This window comes from Micropterus dolomieu, linkage group LG02 (assembly GCF_021292245.1).
Source record: "Micropterus dolomieu isolate WLL.071019.BEF.003 ecotype Adirondacks linkage group LG02, ASM2129224v1, whole genome shotgun sequence".
NCBI lineage: Eukaryota > Metazoa > Chordata > Actinopteri > Centrarchiformes > Centrarchidae > Micropterus > Micropterus dolomieu.
In genome coordinates this window covers 25,727,189-25,749,752 of record NC_060151.1, presented here as the reverse complement: position 1 = coordinate 25,749,752, position 22,564 = coordinate 25,727,189, and the positions used below count along the sequence as shown (strand labels likewise).

The 22,564-nt window shown below is 40.0% G+C and overlaps 2 protein-coding genes across 8 annotated transcripts; one reads left to right on the top strand and one right to left on the bottom strand.

Moving 5' to 3' along the window:
• Nucleotides 1-1,813: 1,813 nt before the first annotated feature.
• ddx42 (DEAD (Asp-Glu-Ala-Asp) box helicase 42) lies at nucleotides 1,814-11,384 on the bottom strand. 4 transcript variants are annotated; one of them, XM_046035652.1, is made up of 19 exons: nucleotides 11,253-11,338; nucleotides 9,973-10,030; nucleotides 9,212-9,430; nucleotides 8,924-9,074; nucleotides 8,760-8,821; nucleotides 8,312-8,348; nucleotides 7,758-7,910; nucleotides 7,531-7,635; nucleotides 6,588-6,707; nucleotides 6,298-6,474; nucleotides 6,073-6,201; nucleotides 5,863-5,962; nucleotides 5,732-5,779; nucleotides 5,536-5,633; nucleotides 4,661-4,937; nucleotides 4,232-4,458; nucleotides 4,019-4,129; nucleotides 3,688-3,807; nucleotides 1,814-3,126 (listed from the first exon to the last, which is right to left on the bottom strand). In XM_046035652.1, exons 2-19 carry the CDS (start codon nucleotides 10,014-10,016, stop codon nucleotides 2,527-2,529), a joined length of 2,778 nt encoding a protein of 925 aa, XP_045891608.1. In that variant the 5' UTR covers nucleotides 10,017-10,030; nucleotides 11,253-11,338; the 3' UTR covers nucleotides 1,814-2,526. The 4 variants fall into 4 exon arrangements, with proteins under 4 accessions (XP_045891608.1, XP_045891613.1, XP_045891622.1 ...); XM_046035657.1 differs by having other exon boundaries at nucleotides 3,688-3,804; XM_046035666.1 differs by lacking the exon at nucleotides 9,973-10,030 and having other exon boundaries at nucleotides 11,253-11,384.
• Nucleotides 11,332-22,495, top strand: strada (STE20 related adaptor alpha). 4 transcript variants are annotated; one of them, XM_046035730.1, is made up of 13 exons: nucleotides 11,332-11,488; nucleotides 13,233-13,298; nucleotides 13,756-13,813; nucleotides 16,375-16,403; nucleotides 17,891-17,993; nucleotides 18,505-18,626; nucleotides 18,849-18,957; nucleotides 19,087-19,210; nucleotides 19,815-19,986; nucleotides 20,192-20,296; nucleotides 20,593-20,846; nucleotides 20,940-20,982; nucleotides 21,458-22,495. In XM_046035730.1, the coding sequence occupies exons 2-13, from the start codon at nucleotides 13,287-13,289 to the stop codon at nucleotides 21,611-21,613; spliced, it is 1,287 nt and encodes a 428-aa protein (XP_045891686.1). In that variant the 5' UTR covers nucleotides 11,332-11,488; nucleotides 13,233-13,286; the 3' UTR covers nucleotides 21,614-22,495. The 4 variants fall into 4 exon arrangements, with proteins under 4 accessions (XP_045891686.1, XP_045891662.1, XP_045891680.1 ...); XM_046035713.1 differs by lacking the exon at nucleotides 16,375-16,403 and having other exon boundaries at nucleotides 11,378-11,488; XM_046035706.1 differs by lacking the exons at nucleotides 13,756-13,813; nucleotides 16,375-16,403.
• Nucleotides 22,496-22,564: the final 69 nt, after the last annotated feature.

The following is a 22,564-nucleotide window of genomic DNA, read 5'->3' as shown; positions in this document are numbered from 1 at the left end:
AACATGATCGAGTGACACTTGATTGTTCACTAGTAATCACAGTTAGGGACTAAAAGTGAACATTCCTCATTTGACATGGAAATGTTTTTAATATCTGCGTTAATAACAATCAAACAAAAACAACAGGTGGAGTTAACGAGTGCATTCAGAATCATGATCATCACTCCCCTCCAGCGGTTACAGTGAGAAACTGCACCATCACGTTTTGTCATGGCCTATACCTTATACAGTCTATGGGCTACACCAGTCACTCACTAGTACAATAAACCGTTATTCAAGTCAGTATTTACAATTATTTTTTTATTAGTGTTATCATAGTTGATGATATTAACATCAGTATTGACAATAATTCTACGAATGAAGATTTGCTTTAATGATAGTTTTCTGGAGATCTAATTTGTTAAAGCTGTAGCTTCCTGTGTCAAGTAACGTGACACATTGCAAAAGTATGCAGTATCAGACAATAATAGTCATAAGTAAAGGCTTAAGGGGTAAATAAGGTATAAGAAAAGAAACGTGTTATTGCTTTAGGAAGTTAATATGAGGCCATGTTGTTAGCATGATATTAACTCTAAACTGCTGGATGTGGTAATTTGAGCCAAAAGACCCAGGGGAAGTTGAGCCAACTATTTTACTGTAATTTTACATTGCATTTTTAAGCATCACCAAAATGATGTGACATTATGCATTTTAGACCAGAAACCATCATGTCATGCTTCTGTAAATGGAAAACAGGCTTCAACTCCTATTGTGAATTTGGACAGATTAGTGGGAGAGGTACAAAATAGGAAGTCCATTCATCAGGTGGCACGGGACATGATGTATCAACAGGACAGGAAGTGATACATTGATATGAAACAACTAGGAGACATAGCTGCAATGTTTTACTATCTAAGTGAAATTGAATGTTGGGACCTGGCGTTTGAGTTTGCATGATAAAATGACACTGATCCCCATGTGGCTCAACTCGCCTCTCATATGGGGCAAGTTGAGCCAAGAGTCCACTTTTTTTTTAGAAAGCCATATTTTGAAAACAGTTTATTTTAGATCCAGATTGATTTTTCCCAGGGATGCACCACATCCTAAAATATATGCACATATTTTAGTTGGAGACATTACTGTCATGTCCTCGCTTTAAAGACACCTCAAGTAAAAACTGTCTCAACTCACCCCGCTCTCCCTTATAGACTCAACATAATGAGTCTTTAAGGCTTTGGGGTTTGTAGAGTGCTGAATGTTTTTTATCTACCGATTCCTTTCATTTCTGAAAATGAAGACTATAAATATACAATGCTATTAGTTTATATAGTAAGTTTTTCTTGTCACTGCACTTGTCTTGTCTAATAAGTTTTTCTTGTCACTGCACCTTCTTATTGGCATCAAAGCAGACATGATAGCATACTACGACTTCTATTAAATCAATTGGTTTCCAATTCTGCACTAAAGCCTGAATTACAGCAGCCCCTGAGCATTTTATGACCATGACAGTGAAGATATTCATAGTACAACAAGCACTCAGTTCTTTCGTGTCTTTCTAAATGTCTTTATTTCATGGCAATCTGTACTTCAAATGGCAGTTTTGTTTTAAAGTCAACATGCCCGCTTCTTTGCCTACTGAATTACAAATAAAAGGACAAAATAAAACAAAATTCATTTGATGTACTGCATAATAGACACTTTAAGAAAAAGTATTCGATGTATTTGGTGATTTAGGAAAACATTATTTTGCATTTACAGACTGAACTGAGAACCTCAGATGTGCAGATGTTTTCAGTTTTCATCATTTGACTGTTATTGAAAGCAGAAACAAAAGTAGATGCCAAAGGAGTCTTTTTAATCAAAACTTCACATTTTCCATGTGTGAATGAACACTCAAAATTCCTTTCATACAAACAAACGCATCTTCTTGAAAAACATTTCAAAAGCATAGACAGACTAAATGCCAAGGAAAGGCACTTCACTAAAACTTGAATACAAGACACAAAGAGAGCCACACATAGTTTTGACAATGTATGTGTGTGACTGTGAATCATCACAGAGCGCCTTCAAAAATTAAACAGTTAGCTTTGTAGATTAACAAAACACACAAACACACTAAGCGAAGACCCAAAATAAAGCATCAGATTTGCAAGCACAAAAGCATGTTTGGAGCTCAGTGAGAGGAAACAAGACAACAACCAACACATCCAAACTATGAATTGTTTTACGACAGTAGGATTCATTACAGCTCTACAGCTTGATCCTATTAACTTACAATAACTTGTCTTGGTGGTATATGTGCAGTGGCTGTCTCTGAGCTGCTTCTGTTGATCTGTCTGACACTGTTGAACTCTGAACAAATCACAATGTCCTACCCAACTTGACACAAGCGTCAGTACACTTTTTATTCCAAGTCTACAAAATACCCCCTAAAGTACTGTGCCTGTGTCAGCCTCTGATATGCTATCTGCCAACACAGGAGACAAGCTCATCATGGAGCAGTTGGTTGCACATATTATTCTAATGATGTGTTTTTTTCCCCCCCCTTTAGTTGTCCCACCTGCTCTTTCTACGTTTCGGTGGTTCAGGGACAGCAAAGCTATCATCTCCTCTGTCCCTCCCCTCCCCACTCCCCCTGTCTCCCCCCTCCCTCTCACTTCTCCGATCCTCTCTGTCCCTCTTGCTTCCATCTCCGTTACGACTATCGGTGTGGCGGCTGCTACTGTAGCGGTCCCGGTCCCCGTGGCGGTCACGCTCTCTATCTCCATGGCGGTCCCGGTCTCCGTAGCGATCCTCTCCACTGTGTCGATCGCCTCTGTCGCTGTGGCGGTCACGATCTTTGTCTCCATGGCGCCCCCGGTCGTCCCCGTGTCTGTCCCGTGAACTGTCTCTCTGTGAGGGAGGAGCAGGCGGAGGGTAGCTGAGCAGAGAACTGGTTTGATTGGTGGGCACTGAGCTAAGGGAGCCAGCGCTGGTGAAGCCAGACATGGACATCATGGCGCCCTGGGACCGTTCTGAACCATTGGCGGCCTCCGTTGGCACAGAGCTCAGGCTTCCGGCACTGGTCCAGCCTGATGAGCTGTTAGATTTGGTGCTGAGCTTTGGAGGACCGCTTGACGCAGCCACAAAGTGGCTCTTATACTGAGCCTAGAAGAAAAAGAGACATTGAGAAGAATAGATTAGCTGCTTGGGAGGCAGAAGATATCCTTACTTTTAAGGGACATCCTTCCTCTGAAACGTCTAATTAGGGATTACACTGCCTGGTGACACAAATGACCAAAATATATTGCAAGGTGGTGACAGGATGCTGGTTAATTTACTAGTTGACTAAAACATTTCTTTGCCAGGTGCTGAGATCATCTAAAATTCCCTTTACTACCAATGCTGTTGGTACTTTCAAGACCTTGTGCTATGAGTGAGTGACAGGCAACACAATTGTTTTAGACCAGCGATTCCCAAAGTGTGGTAAGCGCACCTCCAGGGAAAATGTAATGGTGGTGTAGTAGTGTAATAACTACAACAATTATTTTTTGTGGAAGTTTTCATGAAATAAATGCCTGAATTGAAAACTTTACTTTGTAAATTTAATTTAAACAGGGGTGCGATTCCAAAAAAAACAGAGGGGGGGATGTTTTGAAAAGTATTGTTATTTGTCATGTAAAAGTTGATAGTAATTAAGACAGAACAACAGAAGGAAGAGAGATTTACCTGGAAGGCTTGTTTCATCGCAGACATGCGATCTCCCATTGCCCCAGTGGCCGGTTTGCTGTAGCCTTCATAACTACCAGCAGAAGACATTATGCTGCTGCTGCTGCTGCTGCGTTCCTGCTAAGACAACAGAGAGTTACTCACATCTCTCTGAATTTTCCCCAAAAGAAAATAAATATTTTCCATCTTAAGAGCTTTTAATGGTGTAAGAGGGTCGAAGTTTATAGGTTTAGTCTGGAATTATTGTTAATATTTGTTCATTTTACAGTGCAAAGTACTTAGATTGCTTAGATTATTCCCACATCACAAAAAAAGCAGATTTACAACTCACAGAGCTTTCAGCCCCCAGGCCCGGTCTCTCTCTGTAACCAAGACCACCTCCGCCAATATTCAGCCTCTTTCCTTTACCACCCTTGAATCGGGATTTCCTGAACCAGGGATTCTGGGGGGAAACCGTCAAAAGAACAAAGTTAAAAACATTCACCCCTAAACACCAATATATTTACTCTCCGGCTTTTTTGATTCTTCAACTTCTTTATCGCACCTGCATGGCTAAATCCATCAACTCTTTGGAAACAGCTTGATTAGCGCCCTCTAGATTTCTCACAAGGTCACCAGCGAATGTGGTGTCTTTGTTCGTGAGGAGAGTGTAAGCCACACCCTTCTCTCCAGCACGACCAGTTCGACCAATCCTGTGTGTGTGTGTGTCGATGTCTCGTGCCACGTCGTAGTTCACCACAGTGCGAATAGACGGGATGTCCAGACCACGAGCTGCGGGGGAATAAAAACAAGAAGCAGAAAAATGTTAAAAGATTAAGTTATAAGTTTATATTATAGCTTTGGTACTCAGCTCTCAATATAAAGTAGACTGAACGGTCACTTCCCAGAGTAAATGTTAAAAAACAGCACACAAAACTGTTCATCCTCAAACAGAAAGCGACAAGGATCCATCAGCACAGTCTCTTGAACTCACCAGCAACATCTGTGGCCACCAGAACAGGCAAATTCTTTTTCTTGAAGTCGCTGATGACCTTGTTCCTCTCACTCTGGTCCATGTCTCCGTGCAGGAGGCCCAGGCTGTAGCCCTCTTGGGTCAGGTTAGTGGCCAGTTCCTCAGAGTTCGCCTTCTTGGTGACGAAGATGAGGACTGAGCCGGAGGAGGTGAACTCGACCAGCCGCCGGGTCAGCCAGCTCCATTTATCTGTCCCGCTGGGCAGCAGCTCCACCACCTGGGTCACATCCTCATTGGCCTGGTCAGAGAGGAAGGTCATTAAAACATGGGATACATTGAAAATGTAAATACTGTACACCTAAAACAGAAGTTCAAAGACAGACAAGTCAAATTTTAAAATGTTTTATTTTATAAAACTTGGCCTTGAAGAAAAATTTAGATTGCGATTATTTTGACCAAAATTGCAATAAGAGTCAGGATTTTAGTGAGAATGGTAATTTTTGCATTTAACTTTCACTGGAAAAAAAATATTAAAATGATGATGATGATATTATTTGTTCTGGGTTCTGTAACAAACAAGCATGTTCCCTTCCATCTAGAGAAAATGAGTTGCAGGCTGGGGCATCTCTGTAGCACCACAATGCTTACAAGCTGCAAACAAGTGCAGCTCCTGCAATCTGGATATTGCACTTCTGCTATATTGCGATTTCAATAATATTTCACTTAATTGTTCAGCCATTTGAAACATTATTTCAACATATTAATTACTGTATTTAATATTTATGTAGGCTTGAATTTGAGTTTAGGGAATTGAGACACACTGAAAAGGGATAAACTAGCAAATCTGTCTCTTTGTGTACCTACAGAGTTATTTGATAATGTGTGATGCTGCATACCTCTCCGATGTCTCCCTGCACCACACGAATAGGATCCACCAAGATGTCTCTGGCAAGCCTCTCTATCTTCTTTCGGAAAGTAGCGCTAAACAGAAGGGCTGTGAAGGAAATCATATTAACAATTATAAAAAGCACTCTGAAGCCTCTCTACTTATGATAATGAACATTGTCTTCATACTTAAGGAAACCCACTCACTCTGTCTGTCGGGGCGGACATGGCTAGCAACAGATCTAACCTGATATTCTGAAAGTGAAAAGAGAACTAAGTTGCAGTGCACAAATCAGGTTTACAACATCTTTGTTACAACAACAATAACGCCAACCCACCAAAGCCCATATCAAACATGCGATCGGCCTCATCAAACACCAAGTATGTCACTCTTTGCAGGGACGTGGCCTTCTTTTTAACGTGGTCAATCAGACGACCCTGTGCAAACACACAAACAATAAATCTCGCATTTGTTGCAGCAGCAGGGTGTGAGCTTTCTTCTTAGAAGAAAAAGACAAAAGACAAAAGTTGGTCGTCCCTTCTCTTACCGGAGTGCACACCACAATTTCTGCTCCCTCCTGCAGCGCTTTGGCTTGCTCCCACATGCTGCCTCCTCCATAAACCGCCACAGACCGCAATGAGTAGGCTTTCCCAAAACGCTTACACTCTGCATGGATCTGGCAAACATTTAAAGTGACACACAAACAGTAATACTACAGCACATGTCCTTTACACACTCACAAAGTCTGACTCCGTCCCTTCCCATTTCTTACCTGCTGACAAAGCTCTCTGGTGGGACACACGATGACTGCGATGGGCCCTTCTCCCGGCTCCAGTTCCTTTTGGTCCATGATGTGAACCAGCATGGGCCAGATAAAAGCTGCAGTTTTGCCACTGCCAGTTTTTGCAATACCAATCATATCACGTCCAGAAAGAGCTATGGGCACACCCTACAACCCAGATGGAGAACAAAAACAACGAATTCTTCATGAAATATATATATAAAAAAAAAAACTTTCAATAGTCAATAATGGCACAACCTTAAGATAAACTTGCATTATACCTGGCACTGAATCGGTGTGGGCTGAGTGTACTCAGACTTGCGGATTTGGTGCATTAGCTGCTCATCAAAGCCGAAATGAGCAAAGCTAGTAGAAGGTTTTGGAGGGGCAGCACCAGATACCTGAGAAAGACAAGGTAAAGTAGCAGAAAACAGAGAGATTCAGAACAATTATAATGATGAAAACAGTTCACACACAAAAAAAGGACTATGTCTCCATTGTATCTGTTCCCCACAGCCATCACTGCAAGGAATGTTGCTAAAAAGTGGATTGGGGCCAAAACAAAAAAGACTGAATCTGCCATGTGTATCATTTCACCTATATAACATTTATATACTAGTATGTATTAGGGATGCACCGAAATTACAATTCTTGGCCAAAGCCAAAATTGAATACAATGAAAAACTTAACAACTTTCCTGAATACCACACAAAGTTTTTCACATTTTTTTCACGATTTTTTAAAAACCACTGCATAAATTAAATAGTCAAAATGTTCTTTTACTCAGTGTTTCCCAAAGGATTTGGAGAGACTATTGGCGGTAGGTCCAAGGCCCAAGAGGGTCCGGTAAAGTAAATTACATGTGTCCATTTAATTTTAATGGACAATTTAGGTGCTGCTAGCTTAATCGTCTTCTCATAAACGAGTGACAGATACAATCAAAGCGGTTCAGGTTGTTTGTTGCCTTTTCTAAGAAGTCAGCCACAGATGGTGTGGATGTGCTAGGAGACAATTCAGCAGAACAGGGTCTGCAAACGGCGATTTTTGCGTCTTTCTCAAAACTTTAAAATGTCAAATGTCAATTTAATTTTTCGGTAAAATTTATTCAGTCTTTTTGACTTATTAGGATGAACACTGAAAGAGGTTTTTTTGCGATTTTCGTACGATTAATTTCAGTTTCCTAACATTTGGTGCATCTGTAGCATGTATGAATCGCACACTTACCCTTAAGTTCAGTTTGTGCCTTAATTCCAACACTTGAGTTCCAGTCAGGTTGCTGAGCTCCTCGTGCTCATTGTAGAAGTTTTTCTCAAAGGGTGGGTAATCAATCTATAGTAAAAAAATGAGAAAAACAAATAAATTCACTCATATTACACGTTATAAACATAAAATGTTGATCCGTAGTTGAGACTCCTGAACTTTCTGAGCTCATTTAGCATCATCAAATATACCTCAGAGTGGTCAATGGGGGGAAGCGGCAAGATGATTTTCTTGGTGGTAGAGGCGATTGGGTTCCCGTCACTGTCATAGTCAATATTTTCCTCCTCTTCCTCTTGGGTCAGCCCAGCTGTGGGATTCTCTGCCATGTAGCGGAAGTAGGCTTCCTGCAGAGAGCACAGCATTTCATGTGAAAAACCGAGCAGGTTTGCTGCTTACCACAGCAACCAGCCATCAGTAACTGACAAACACTTAAAGAGACATTCAGCTTTATAACAGAAGGATAAATTACTGTTCACAATATGATATCAACTATTCTGCCACTGGCTCAAACAAATCAAATATTAAACATGCTCCCCGCCCCCCACACACTTTCTAAACAACAAGAATAATCTACATAAGAAAAAGCCCTCCATCATAATGATCCTAAATGCAACCTGCGTGGTCAGATAGAGAGGAAGGCAGGGGGCTTTATAAGATTAGACAGGGTCGATTTAAGGAATGTTTGGTCTGGAGACCTCTCTGATCAACGATGTAGTGGATGAAGAACTTTGGAGGGCTCACTCACTTGTTCATCTTCTTCTTCAATGTCATCACGAATACCCCTGAAATGACAAGCGGAGAAAAAAAAAAACTTCCCTGCGGCTCGTTCATACACCCAAGACAGCCCACATCCTATCATGACTAAGGTCACTCTGCTTACCTGATGATATCTGCTAAGCCAGCAAAAAATTGCTGGATGTGCAATGCTTTGTGCCACTACTTGGAGAGACTTAAGATATAATTTCAGCATAAAGCTGTATTGGTAATTAAGATGTTTGTAAAAGCAGTGAACAGCAGTTAAATACATATAATTAACAGTCTGATTATCTCAAATTAGTAGACTTTTACTATTTTTACATAACATTTTAATTCAGTTGCGGGCAATCCTTATTTATTTTGGTCAAAGTTTAACCTAAGCATAAGGACCACAGAAGTGACTAACAATCAAACATGAGAGGACATTTAAGTCTTACTTTGTTGACTTTTTCTCCTTTTCCTTTTCCTCTAGTTTTCTCATGTCTTTAGCTGCTTGGTTCTGGAGGAGGAGAAAAATAACGATTTGTTAGAGAAAAGAGCAGATGAAGCATTTAGAAGCATATTCTAGTTTGTTTCTGTCAATCTTTAATTCTGTTCTCACCTCAACCTCTGCCATGAAGGCATCCAGTGGGTCATCTTCACTGTCTGAGCCACCACCAGACTGCATCTGCTGCCGTGTGGGCGAGTTCTCAGCTGGAATGTACGGCAGATCCACATTGCTGCTGGACTCCTCTTCATCATCTTCAAAATACCTTGTTGACAATGACAAAGATGCAGTTTATAATTATCTAATACCACATATCACATTTTACACTGACGGTTTTCTCAGGGGTTAACCAGAACATATGTGTAAGTGTATGTATGTGTATGATAGAGATGTAATACTCACGCATTTTCCTCATCAAAATTAGCTCTTTTGGTCCCTATTTTGTAGAACGACGGGAGCTGTTGGTTCTTCCCATATCCCCCACTTGACCCTGCGCCTCCGAATGACGTGTGAGATTTTGGAGTTACATCAGGCTCGTCTTTTTTCCCTGCAAGGGAAAATCCTCCAAACCCAAATCCTCGTTTCACACCTGGACCACCTTTGTTCCAGTTCATGGCTGAGCTGTGAAAACAAGAGGGGAGAAAAGCCTTTTAAGTCTTAAGATGCCACTGTTATTATACCAAATCTTGTTCAAACATTTTGGTATTTTTGGTTTGTCTGCCTTGGTTCTTTAAGGTACTCCCAATAGATAGTGACCGAGCACTTCTCTGAATCAGGTCACAGGACCATTTATAGCAGACGTATTCTGGTTAACAACGACAATTTCACTAGAAACAAGACTAAGTTATGAAAAAGTAGTAAATAAGTAGCCCTGTCTGCCATTCACTTTGCTTGTTAAATAGTTGATTTGGTTAGCTGCTTTTTAAATAAACAGAATAACCCGTCGCATACTTTCACTTTTATTGACGGGGACTTCTGCCACCGCAGTAAGGTTAGCTTCAAACATTAGAGACCAACATTAGCTAAACAACATACAAGAGTTACAAGACAAGGCAAGGCAAGTTTATCTGTATAGCACATTTCAACAACAAGGCAATTCAAAGTGCAAAGTGAAAAGAAAAGTCTTCAGTTTTGATTTAAAAGAATTCACAGTTTCAGCAGACCTGTAGTTTTCTGGGAGTCTGGCAGCTGAACGCTGCTTCTCCATGTTTAGTTTTGACTCTGGGGAAAGAAAGCAGACCTGATCCTAGACGACCTGTGATGTTTGGATGGTGCATAATGTAGCAGAAGATCGGAAATATATTTTGGCCCTAAACCATTCGGCGCTTTATAAACAAATAAAAAGGGTTACAAAGGTTGTTAATTTGTCATTAAACGAAAATCTGTAGTCCCTTCATGCCAGTACATACACAGAACTTAACAGATAATTAAATGTGTATTAAAATGTAGTAACATTTAAAATAAATAAAATAAAGCAATAGGCCATATACAGTTATTTACATAGGAAAGTTACAGACACAGACATTCGGATGTGCATTTTTTTTTTACTTATTTATTTTATATATATATATATATGTATGTATGTATGTATGTATGTATGTGTGTGTGTGTGTGTGTGTGTGTGTGTGTGTAAGTAGCTGTGCAGTAGGGATGAATAATTATTCGAAATCTTATCAAAATCACAATATGACCTAATGCAATTTTCAAATCACAGGAGGTGCAATATTTGTTGAAGGCTAAATTTGTGTCAAAATACCATTTTAAATTAAATATTGCAAAGCTACAGAGATGTCCTGGCCTACACATCATATTCTACATCTCGGTTTGGTAACGTTATAGATCCTTATTTTTACGAGAGAAAAAAAAATCCCCCATCTGTTTTTTACACAAATCGCACCCTTAGGATAAACATATGTTTACAATGTTATATGTTTATAATGTTACAATACATACTCGCAATTCATAAGGGGATTTCATTAAACATGTCCATGGAGGCCGCACCAGAAGCACTACTAGAACATTGTAATAACAGGTATATTTAATAGGGTTCTGCAGGAGGAAACGTTATCAGGCTGAAACTGACGTATCCGTGTTAACATTGATGCTAGTTAGCCATTAGCTAAACACGACGGTCCAAAGCGATAAAAGCATTTTGGATTCAGCTGCGGGCCTACGGCGGTTACTCTGCAGGACAGTAATTTGATAACAACAAAACCTTATTATTGTTCACAATATGTCTAACTTATGCATAACCTTAACGTTTAGCTCAAGGCCGCAAATCGAGGCCGAGGCAGGGGTGTGCGATGCTAGAGTCGATTCACTTCTCCGTAAACATGGTTTTAGTTAGGATGCCTTTCACACTCGAGTGTAATATACGATGATATTTTCCATTGGCTGATTATATCGATAACTTTGTGAACAGTGGCTAACAGGGCGTATTTACCTGTTTCTGTTTCCAGTAAAAAAAAAAAAACAGCTCTCCAGTGTTTTCAGCAGACCAAGCGGTGATTACGTCATGTGTGCGCGCCGTTGGGTGTGTCGTCGTTCCTACGCGACACGGCGTTCATCCAAGAAGGCGTAGTGGAAAAATATTTTGCTGGGGAGGATGGCTAGCTAAATAAGTTATCCTGAAATATAATATTACTCCAACACGGCATTGCTGTTCTAAACGGTTTATAGGTAAGTTATTAAGACATTAAAATAATGCAATTTGTTATTACTAAAATAATTGAAGGCAGTTGTTTTAGCTAACGGTAGCCTGCGCCCTTCGTCATAGCAACATTAGCCATTAGCAAGACCTGAACTCTGCCTGTGAATAATCTGCTACGAGTTAGTGATTTGCTTTTTTTCTTCTTCTAACTCTGTTCAAGTTAACGTTATTTGCAATGGTTGGAAGTCAGAGACACATCTCCGTGTTTTGCATTACAAACACATTTTTATCAAGCGTGTTGATTGGTTTCAACCTCAAAATCAGTGTGGAAATAGAAAGCATCACTCAAGCCAGCACTAGATCATCTGACTGGTAGACTTTACTTTGCTATACAAGGTTTAATGATCACTTTAATAAGTAATAATAACTTATATACATAGCATGCAGTAAGCATGACAAGTTGTCGTGTTTGGTTATGTGCCAAAACATAAGTCATTTCAAACAACAACAATAACATTTAAACTATCAAATAATATTTATGTTCTACAGTTGTGTGTGCTGTGTTTCAGGATATCAGTACACACATATATGTATTCTGTGATAGAATTCAACAGAGACATTTAACTACAGGTTAATCCTCATCTCATTCATTCATTTCTTACCAACAGAGTGCAGATAATTAGACATACAGTAAAACATCAATTAATAGCCCGGGTTTTTATTTGCTTAAATCACTGAACTCACCCTGCCTACATTTGGGACAGGCATCTGTATGAGACAGACCTTTAATACCTTTGCCACGCTAGTAAATCTGAATGCTTTGATGGTCAGTGTTACTGTAAAATGAACTAAACGATTGAATTGTGGAGAATCTAACAGATCTAACGATGTGTAGCATGTACATATTGACAAACATTCATCTTCTATTTTTACGTCAAAGTCAGGAGCACCCCAGGGTTGTGTGAGCTCACCTCTGCTCTTCACGATTTATACACATGATTGTAAAACTGATATAATACATTTTCCACCTATTAATATTTAGGCTTCTGTGTGAATGCTGCTTTATAGATTATGTCTGCAGTATATTTATCATTTTTGTCATTTGGAGCAAACATTAATATCATTATTATTATTTTTCCAATCTATAATGCAGTGTTGTGCAGTGTTGTGCAGTATGGAATCAGTGCGTAGGACACTTGTCTCACTATTCAGCTTAAAGCTAGACTGTGGTAATAAATATGTATCTGCTCAAAGATTGTGGGTTAAACATTTGAGTCAAGGTTTGAAACTGCATACTAAGAGAATGTTGTCTCTGACAGTCAGATTTTATTTAAAGAATATAAGCTTTAGCTATTAGACAGAAGACTTTGGGTCCCTCAGACTAAACTGAACAGACTGCAGAACTGTTTTGTTCCTCAGTCTGTAAAACTGTTAAATCAGTGTTTGGGTTCTAAGTAGGCCTCACTGTACCTGTGTAGACTGAGCTCTGAATGTGAGAGTGAGCATTTCAATTGATTGCATTGCATCTACTTATACTTCGTGATGTCTGATGTAATATATGTTTGTAGTATTTATTTTGTTGTTTGATTAAATGTATTTACAATATACGCCTTTGGACGCAAGACCAACTACCAAAAAATATTCTGATAATAAAGTGAAGTCAAATCAAATCATGTAACGAGCATCATTGACCAACCACAAGTGACTTTTGTCCCCAGCAGGAGGAGACTTAACAGAGACATCTTCTCCTTAACTTGTCTTCACTCTTTACAGGTGTTCTCTGGATATGTTTTCAGCATTTCATATGTAACACACTCAAGAGGATCCATGTCTTTTCTTGTAAGTGTTTGCCAAGTACCTCCTATTTTAGACTTAGGTTTACAAGGCCAGTTTCCCAAGCAAGGATTTAATGTACTACAGTACTCATATGTTTTTAATCAATATTTCCATTGTCACTTGTCTTTGGTCTAGGAAAAGAAAGGCCTTTAATCACATTTATGATGTTTATGAGCTTTCATTGCAAGCAGCCAGACACTATTGTTATCACTGATAAGACAATAACATACAGTTATATTTGCATAGTTCTTAGAGAGGACTGTATGAAAAATGTAGCTTTTTATGAGTTTCTCTTCCACCCAAGAGACAGAACACTTTTAAAGCTACAAATTAAGTCAACATGAACTTTCTTTCCTCAACAGCTTTAAATATGTTTATGTTTCTGTGCGACATTTCCTTATTCTTGCTTGCATTTTCTCTCTTTTCTCCATGTTTGTCATTAACCCTCTGTGTCTGTCAGCGTTGGGTATCTGAGAAATTGAGTGTGGAGAGCCTGCGGGATTTGGAGTTATTTGGAGGTGAGGTCCAAGGCAAACCGAGATGCAACAAAAGGTTCCTAAAGCACTGCTTACACATTAGGCACCAGCATAAACAGAAAACAACATCCTGTCATAGCTTTGCTCTAAGTAAGTCGTTGCTTTGCTCTGCTTCTCAAATGTCATCCTTGAATCACAAGTAGGAAAATTTCAGTCAATCAGCGATTTGTTACCCGTCTTAGGTGTGTGCCATTTTATTTAATGCTTCTTGTTTATGTGTTAATCTTGTGTGTAAAAACTGTTGTATCTTTGTTTTTGGCTGTCAAATATTTTCATTTGCCATTATACCTAAATTTGAGTTATCCCTCTTGCGGTAACTCATGTGTTTAACCATATTTGCTTCATTGAGTCAGTCTGAATGTAATCAGAACTTCTAGCACTTCCGATACAGATTCAGCAAATTATAGAACTCATTGTGGTGCCGAGCTTTAAGATTGGGTTTGAGCCAGCATGTGATCAGCTGGTAACTGGGGAAACCTTTCACATCAGTGGTAATTACAAATAGCATATACTTACAGACGGTGTATATCCTACATGGTATCATGAATTGCAGAATAACAGCAGTCCAAGTTGAGTAATTCAAATCAGTTACATGTGCAATCACAATAATATAACCCATTTTACAAGCATAGTAAGTATAGCAAGTATATAAAGTAAGCATCACAGGATAAGAACAAGGAATGCAATTGAATTGCCTGACTGCAAGCAGAAAGAGTGTTTTAGTTTATGTGTCAATAATTCGGTTCACTTAATTGGTGATTCAAGAAAAATCCATAGTGTTGTCGGCAGGCTACGTGATCCACAGTGTCAGTCAATCAGACTCCATAGAGTTTGATGTACTGATCTCTGTACAGCAGCAGCAGGGGATCTTTGTTTTAACCAGAATATCCGACTTGCCCACTCACACTGAATTTATCTCACCTCTGCACTACTAACTCGTTCACACACATCAGATACTTCCTTATTTGCTGAAATTGTGCAAAACCAGCAGTGTTATTAGAGGCGGAAACTGTCACTCATGACGGGTAGCTTTTCATTTTTGTTCCTACAGTATGTACGTAATATATTTGTCAAAATAGAAAATAAGAGTGAATACATGTAATGTTGACTAGTCTGTAGATGTGTAGGTGCTTAGTTTTGCCTTATTATATTTTGTGTATTAGGGTTCTAGGCAGTGCAGAACAAATATACACATCTACGCTCTTTATGAAATCCTCAAAAAGACACTCCCATCATTCACAGAGTATGTCATAGCAAATTTTAGTCAAATGTTTCATTGTCGGGTGAATCCAAAGACAACCACAGTCACACTTATGTTCACACAGTTGAAGAAAAACCCTGAAACTGTGAATACCACAACTATTCAGACTGGCATACTTCCTGCTTCATTTAGTTATTTACTCTTGGCTACAGAGCTGCATCTCTAGAAGGATTGGAGGTTAAGTGTCTTTTTCATTCTCACAGTTTCTCGGAGGTTCTTATTCACATTTTGAACTTTTAGCTTTTCCCTAAAACCACCCACCCTCCAGTCATAAATCTTTCTGTGGGCCACTGAGGGGATGATTTTTTTTTTGGTTGGATGATCATGAGAGTACCAACAAAAATAATTGTGTTGGTTCTTGGTCAAGACCAAGCAAATATGAGTCCTGAGAAAATTATACTCACCCAAATCATACTCGGTCCACAAGGTGCTTTTACCATTCATGTTATTTTTTTTAAATGGACTGGAACATTTAAACTACTGTCTGTTGAGTTCTAGCCAAAATGGCTTACTAGCCAGAAGCTGGATTTATAATATTTATCATTGTGGCTGATTGTACTCCACTGGTTTATTTTTTCTGTGATATTTCCAGCAGTCACATTAAGTGACACTCTAGATCCTTTAGATAAGAATAAATGTAGTATGCTGTATTTGAACGGACTGTAGTTTGTGAGTTGCAAATCAGATTTGAAGTCTTTCCATGCTTCCTGAAGCTTAAAGACTGCGTGAATCGGTGGTTTGTTTATGTTTTGAAGTGCCATGTTTCTTCTCATTAATAATCAATATGATTTTTGGCACATTATTGAAGCTTTTGTGTATTATAAAAATATTTTGGTGAGGTGGATTATGCCTTTTTATGCTCATTTTCATTTCTTGCGGGCAGATCATTGCTCAATGTTGCATGTTTGTTTAAGAATTTCATTTCTCTTTTGGCTGTGCTATGTTCCCATTGCCTTACATAATACCTGGGAAGACCCTGCAGGGTTTAGCTGGATTTGTTTTCCCATTATTTTTATTTGCAGTGCAGTTTAAACATATTCAAGTTATCATGACAACGGTCTGTAATGATAATAATGTGTCACTTTGTGGACAAAGCTGCTGGTTCAGACAAATCCTGTTAGTAGCAGGGAAACCAGCAAAGGTCATCTATCAGATTCTGTAGCCTGCTGCAAACTCCCGCTACCAGTTGCTCCACTTCCCTGTTCAAGAGCTGCTCTAAACACGGACCCTTCTCTTGTTTTGTGTGTGTCTTTATGTCATTGATGTGGTTTTTCTATCCCAGAGCAAGCTCAGGGACTCTCTCACAGGAAAGTAAGTGTGGTACTCCTGTCACTGCATCATTACCCCCCATTTTCCCTTTGTGTATGTGCGTGCATGAATGTGTATGTGCGCACACAGATTCATATGCAGAGGAATCCACAAACCCCAGAGGCTTTGCACATTTATGTATGCATGAGTGTCTAGTTCATGACACATGCTGTACATGCTCATAGCTCAGAAGGACATCTCCCCTCACTCACCAGGGTTTCAGTTGGAGAAGACGGGGAAACGGTAGAGCTTACAGTCCTCTAATACAGCCTTTCAAAATAGTCCTGTCTGGGTCACGAGTGTGTTGTTAACATGCTACAGGTAACTGCTTTGTTTTGGATTTTGGTGTCGCCTCACTAAAAGTCAAAATTCTCTAAGAACATTTTGTGTTGTGAGTGTTTGCGTTTTGACACTGTCTGTCTGTGCTGGCGGCCTGTTGTTGAGTTGGTGGTGAACTGATAATGTCACACTTTGACGTGAGCCACTGTGTGTCCCTGCGGACTGTAGATGGATGGAGTTCCATGTGTTCAGCTTTAGCAATGCATGGCAACCTCTTCTGAATCTGATCACGATGGCAGTTTGTACTGTAACCCATGTGATTAGATCAACATTTACAGATGTTCCCTGAACTGATGGCTGGCATAGCATGTTTGACTTTATGGTGTCACGCCAGTTTTAATGTACAGTCTGTAAAGTTTATGTTTGGCAAAAGGCATTGTTTGGCTTCACATCCAGAGAACTGTCCACACATGGAACAACTCTTGGTTGTGTGTCTTTAACCTTGATCTTGAAGTCAGTCCCGTACCTGTAGGATAAAATTACGTTCAAGGAAGTGCACTATTCCAGTTTTGAATATGCGTCTTCATTCTGGTCACCATGAAAACAATCCTAGTATTCATACAGCTTGTCTTCATTTGCCTCCACAGCTTGGTACTGCAATCTGTCCATTTCCATCATTTGAATGGCAGTAAATTGATGGAATTCAGGAGTCCTCACTTCCAAGAATATTTACTTTAAATGCACAAGTCTAAAATAATTTCTAACTTAACACAAGAGGGGATAGGCTAAGAGTAGGCCACAGTGATTCTGTTCACATGTTATGGTTTCAGAAACACTTTATATTGTAACTGTCTTGGGCCATAAAAACAACACCCATTGTTTAAGTGGATCTTTGGTATTTGAATATGTTTTCATTAGTGGATCTACAGTAGATATTTACAATGGGGATGGTTTGAGTGCCAGTATGTGTTAATAATGTTTTCCAGTTCCTGTTTTTTTATTTCTGTGGTTAGTGCCAGGGGTCATGCTAACACACCTTGCAAACACACCTCAGCCTATCCTTTGGTGATCTTTTTACAGTTCTCACATATATGACCAACTCCTACCTGCGGTAGTCACTCGCAAGCTCTTCAACACAGTCCTGCACTGCAGCAAGTGAAGTCAGTGTCACAGCCCATCTTCATTTGCTGTTTCCTCCCCTCTACCTCCAGGCCCATGAGGATAGTCAGGAGAGTCTGACCTTCCTCCCACGTCGGGACACCATGGGAAGCTTCCTCCCTGACAGCAGCGCCTACGAGCTCCTCACTGTTATTGGTAAGCAAAGGCACACTTGGCTGTTTTGTAATTATTTCAAGATACACACATTTCATTCAGTTTTTAGCAGTTAGCCATTAGAAGTATGTATTGGCTAAAGTACAGCCTATTGTGACATAATTTTTAATAAAGCTAATTCACTGCACCATTATTTGAAAAAATGAAAAACTTGAAGTCTCTAATACATCTTAGATTTTTTCAGTGAACTGGATCTGAGACAGGCTCAGCCTCAGTTTTATTTTTTTTATATTACAGGTTTCACCACACATTGTTCAGGGATGTAACCTTGCTCATTTAAAATGTATTTGAAATCTAGTGAGTGCAGATGCAGAAATTTTGTATATCTCATACTGTGTCACAACTTGGTCTCAGGCAAGCATCACAACAATGCAACCACTCCATAAACTCTTTACACAAACACACTGGATAAAAAAATCTAATTCAATAAATCCTTATAGCCGTCCTCTCAAAACAGTGATGGCGTGTGTGTGTGTGTGTGTGTGTGTTTTAGGCCGGGGCTTGGATGACTTGATGGCGGTGAACCTGGCTCGATACAGACCCACTGGGGAGCACGTAGCCATCCGACGGATTGATTTAGAGTCATGCACTAATGACATGGTTACCTACCTGCAGGTCTGCATCAGCACTCGACCCCATCGTTCTACCGTAACTCAGCTCCCTCGTAGTCTTCTGTTCCCAATCTTTCATCTCACTGCTTCATTGGGAATACTTATGTAACCCTTGTGTCTGTCTGATTAATTTTCCTGCCTTTACCGCTCACCCTCCTAAGCCTAATGCAGAATCCCCTGTCGTCTTTATTTAATAAAGAATAATTTGTCTTTATCTGCTTCCCAGGGTGAACTACATGTGTCAAAGCTGTTTCACCACCCCAGTATTTTACCTTACAAGAGCATCTTCATAGCTGAAAATGAGCTATGGGTCATCACCCCCTTCATGGCTTATGGTAATAAATACAGTTAAACTGTCACTGTATTTCATGATATGTAATTAAAGTGTGTTACCAGTATTTTAAAGTAGTAGTACTAATAGAGGACAATTTCTTATCATGATTATCTGTTTGATGGTCTTTCAGGGTCAGCCAGAGATCTGATCTGCACACATTTCACTGATGGTATGAGTGAGCTGACCATCGCTTACATTTTGCTGGGCATGCTCAAAGCTCTTGAATACATCCACCACATGGGATATGTGCACCGGTAAGACACACTTTAACATTGGCTTTGAGTTTTTAAAGGCAGACATATAATTTTCTTGCCAAATCAAAATTAAACAAAATGTTTGAAAGCTGCTAAACACACACAAAGACGTTCTGCTGAAAGCCAAAGGAATGACATTTTGTTAGGTTTAGGGGACGGTTGAAGTGGGGTCATTGCAGTATTTATATATGACACAGTGAAGCTGTTGCATAAAATCCTCCCAGGTGATAATGGAAAGGGTTCTCTGGTTAACTTTGACCTAAAACAGTAATAACAACAAACATATTCAGACAGCTCTCTTAAATCGAAATAAAAAAGCTACATAGGGTTATCACCCATTGTAGCATTACTTGGTCATTGATCAGGACTAACAGTGGTTTAAGAAGGAGTCGTTATGTCATAGCTGGAGAAGATGGACACGCCAGTATCTCTCTTACACAATAAGCTGTTCATAATTTCTTTTCTGTGCTGGTTTCTGGGCCTATACTTGCATTGAGTTTTAATAAATTGACAATATTGATAAACTAACATGTCAGTCTAACCATACGTATTAATACAGGTCAATGTGATATTCATTGTCTTAACTGTCTTTCGTTATGTGCAGGAGCGTGAAGGCCAGCCACGTGCTGATTTCAGCAGACGGCCAGGTCTGCATGTCAGGTCTACGGAGCATCTTCAGCCTGATTCGTCACGGCCAGAGGGCCAAAGTTGTCCACGACTTCCCCCAGTACAGCGTCAAGGTGCTGCCCTGGCTCAGCCCTGAGGTGCTGCAGCAGGTACAGTACTGCATCCCTCCACAATCGAGCATTAATCTGTGTAATACTGTCTTTACCCTGGTCTACACATACTGTTCTGCAGTCAAAATCCAAGGGTAATAGTTCTTCATGCTGCATTTATCAGCAAACTTAAAAGGAATCAGAACTGAAATGGTGATGAAATTGACTGATTGTTTAAATTTCATGTGCAAATGTTTCTTCTCAGAACCTGGAGGGCTACGACTCTCGGTCAGACATCTACAGCCTTGGCATTACAGCCTGTGAACTGGCAAATGGACATGTCCCCTTCAAAGACATGCCAGCTACACAGGTGAGAAAAGACCTATCAGTTCTTCATCACATTATCTGTTTGTAACCAGTATTTTAGTGACAAATAAAACTGCGGGATAAAAATTCCACTATTAGATAAATTTTCAGACAAACCTTATTTATTTGCACAAACAGTACAACAAAGTACTGTAGTCAACTTAAGCTTGTTCAGTTTTAAAAACTACATCAAGGAAAGGGCCATATCTCGTAAATTGAAATACAAAGGTCTGTAAGCTGTTTTCCTGGAATCAAAGGGTAGGTGAACTAACACACTCCGTGTCCACTTTGCTTCCACAGATGCTGCTGGAGAAGCTAAATGGGACGGTGCCGTGTTTGCTGGACACCACCACTATCCCTCCAGAGGAGCTGTCCCTGAAACCTTCACGCTCTGGGGCTGACTCTGGGATCTGCGAGGGCCCAGGAGCCGGAGGTGTTCGCCACTCCAACGGAGAGCCCTCCTCCTCGTCCGCAGGACACCCTTACAACCGCACGTTCTCCCCACAATTCCATGCCTTTGTGGAGGTGTGTCTACAGCGAGACCCAGAAAAGAGGTTGGCCTTTTTCTTCCTGCGTGCTTAAATGTTGTATAGGACATATTGTAAGTGTAGGATTCCACTAATTGTTTTCGCTTTGTTTTCCTTCAGGCCGTCTGCCACCACTCTAATAGGTCATCCCTTCTTCAAACAGGTGTGTAAGTTAATCCTGACTTATGAAAACAACACTATAAACTATACATTTCTACTATTTTTTTTTCACCTTTTTTGTAAAATACATTATCTTCTGAGCTTAGTTGCTAAAGACAAATTTCCTTTTGATTTCTGTTGCTATAAATTGCTGAACTTCTGTTTGAAACAGGACTTTGTGGTGTTACAGTAGAGGTTTTTTTTTTAGTTCTGAAACAAATGTATATTTACTGTATTGACATAATCTTAAGTGTCACAAATTCCAGCTTCTGCCATATGACCAAGGTGACTTTACAAAAAGAAAACATGTTTTCTTTGCTGCCTAAAAATGCTCCACCATGCCAATTATATTTCCACTGGCTTTACTTTTATATTACTAATAATACTACAACTATGCATTTGGTTAGGTATGATGTGAAGAATACATTGAAAAAGAAATATTTAAATATTGTAATCCAGATGTTATTCCCCTCCCTCAGATCAAACGTCGGCCCTCAGAGGCGCTGCCTGAGCTGTTGCGGCCTGTGACGCCTATCTCCACCTTCAGCAGCTCCAAGCCGCAGGACTCTCCCTCTGGACTGGCTAGTCTGGAGTCAGGCCTTAGCCACCTGGAGGTGGACGACTGGGACTTCTGACAGTGGAGGACTCTGTGGGGAGCGACTTGTAGGACTCTGACAGGAAAGTCTCGGAGCATACGGGACGAGAACTGTTTTTGTAATGGTTCCCTTGTAAATAATTCAAGCCTCAACCTAAAAGGAGTTGCTGTTCTCAGACAGAAGTTAAAAGCCAGCAGCCATCTTGCCTCATCTTGAGGTCTTGCACACGCATCTGTTCTCTAGATATGCACCGACTCTTGCACTGATGGCCTCTCTATTTCACACACACGTCTGTTTACAGATTGTACTCGCACATTACAAGCCCCGTAGAGGCAAAACACAGCAGGATTGTTTATCTCATGCTGTTGCATTTTCAGAGGAAGGTCTATGGATGCAGATGTAGCCTCAACCTAAAGATTCCCATTAAATGGATCAGTAGGAAGCTGCTACTAAATATTCAGAGGGGGCACTCTACCTCTTGTTTGAAAATGGCCGCTTGATGCGGCCCATCTGCTCAGTGAGACCACCATATGGGTGCACACCGGTTCTCACACCTCGCTATCAGCCCCCTCTACACCAGATGGAAGGTTTCGACTTTGTCCAGATGGTCAACTTAATGTACAGCATGTATACGCATTATAGCTCTCTGCCTGTGTTGCATTGTAAACTTCATCTCGTGCTTTACGCATCTCTTTAGTTGCACAGAGGTTAAGTGTAACATCTCTAGTTTAACCTTCAGAGCATAGAATTATGCTATGTATTTCCTTGAACTTACTCTGGATGTGATGTTACTTACGTCAAACGTGAATGTTACATTGGTGCTTGTTTTGTCTGCTTGTACATTTAAAAGCGAGGGCAAAACAACGTGTTGCAAAAGTCAAACTTGACTTTTAACAATAAACATTGTTCACTTTACATTTACTCATTTGGCAGACGCTTTTATCCAAAGTGACTTACATTTAATGGTTTAACTTGATGGTAATACACAGT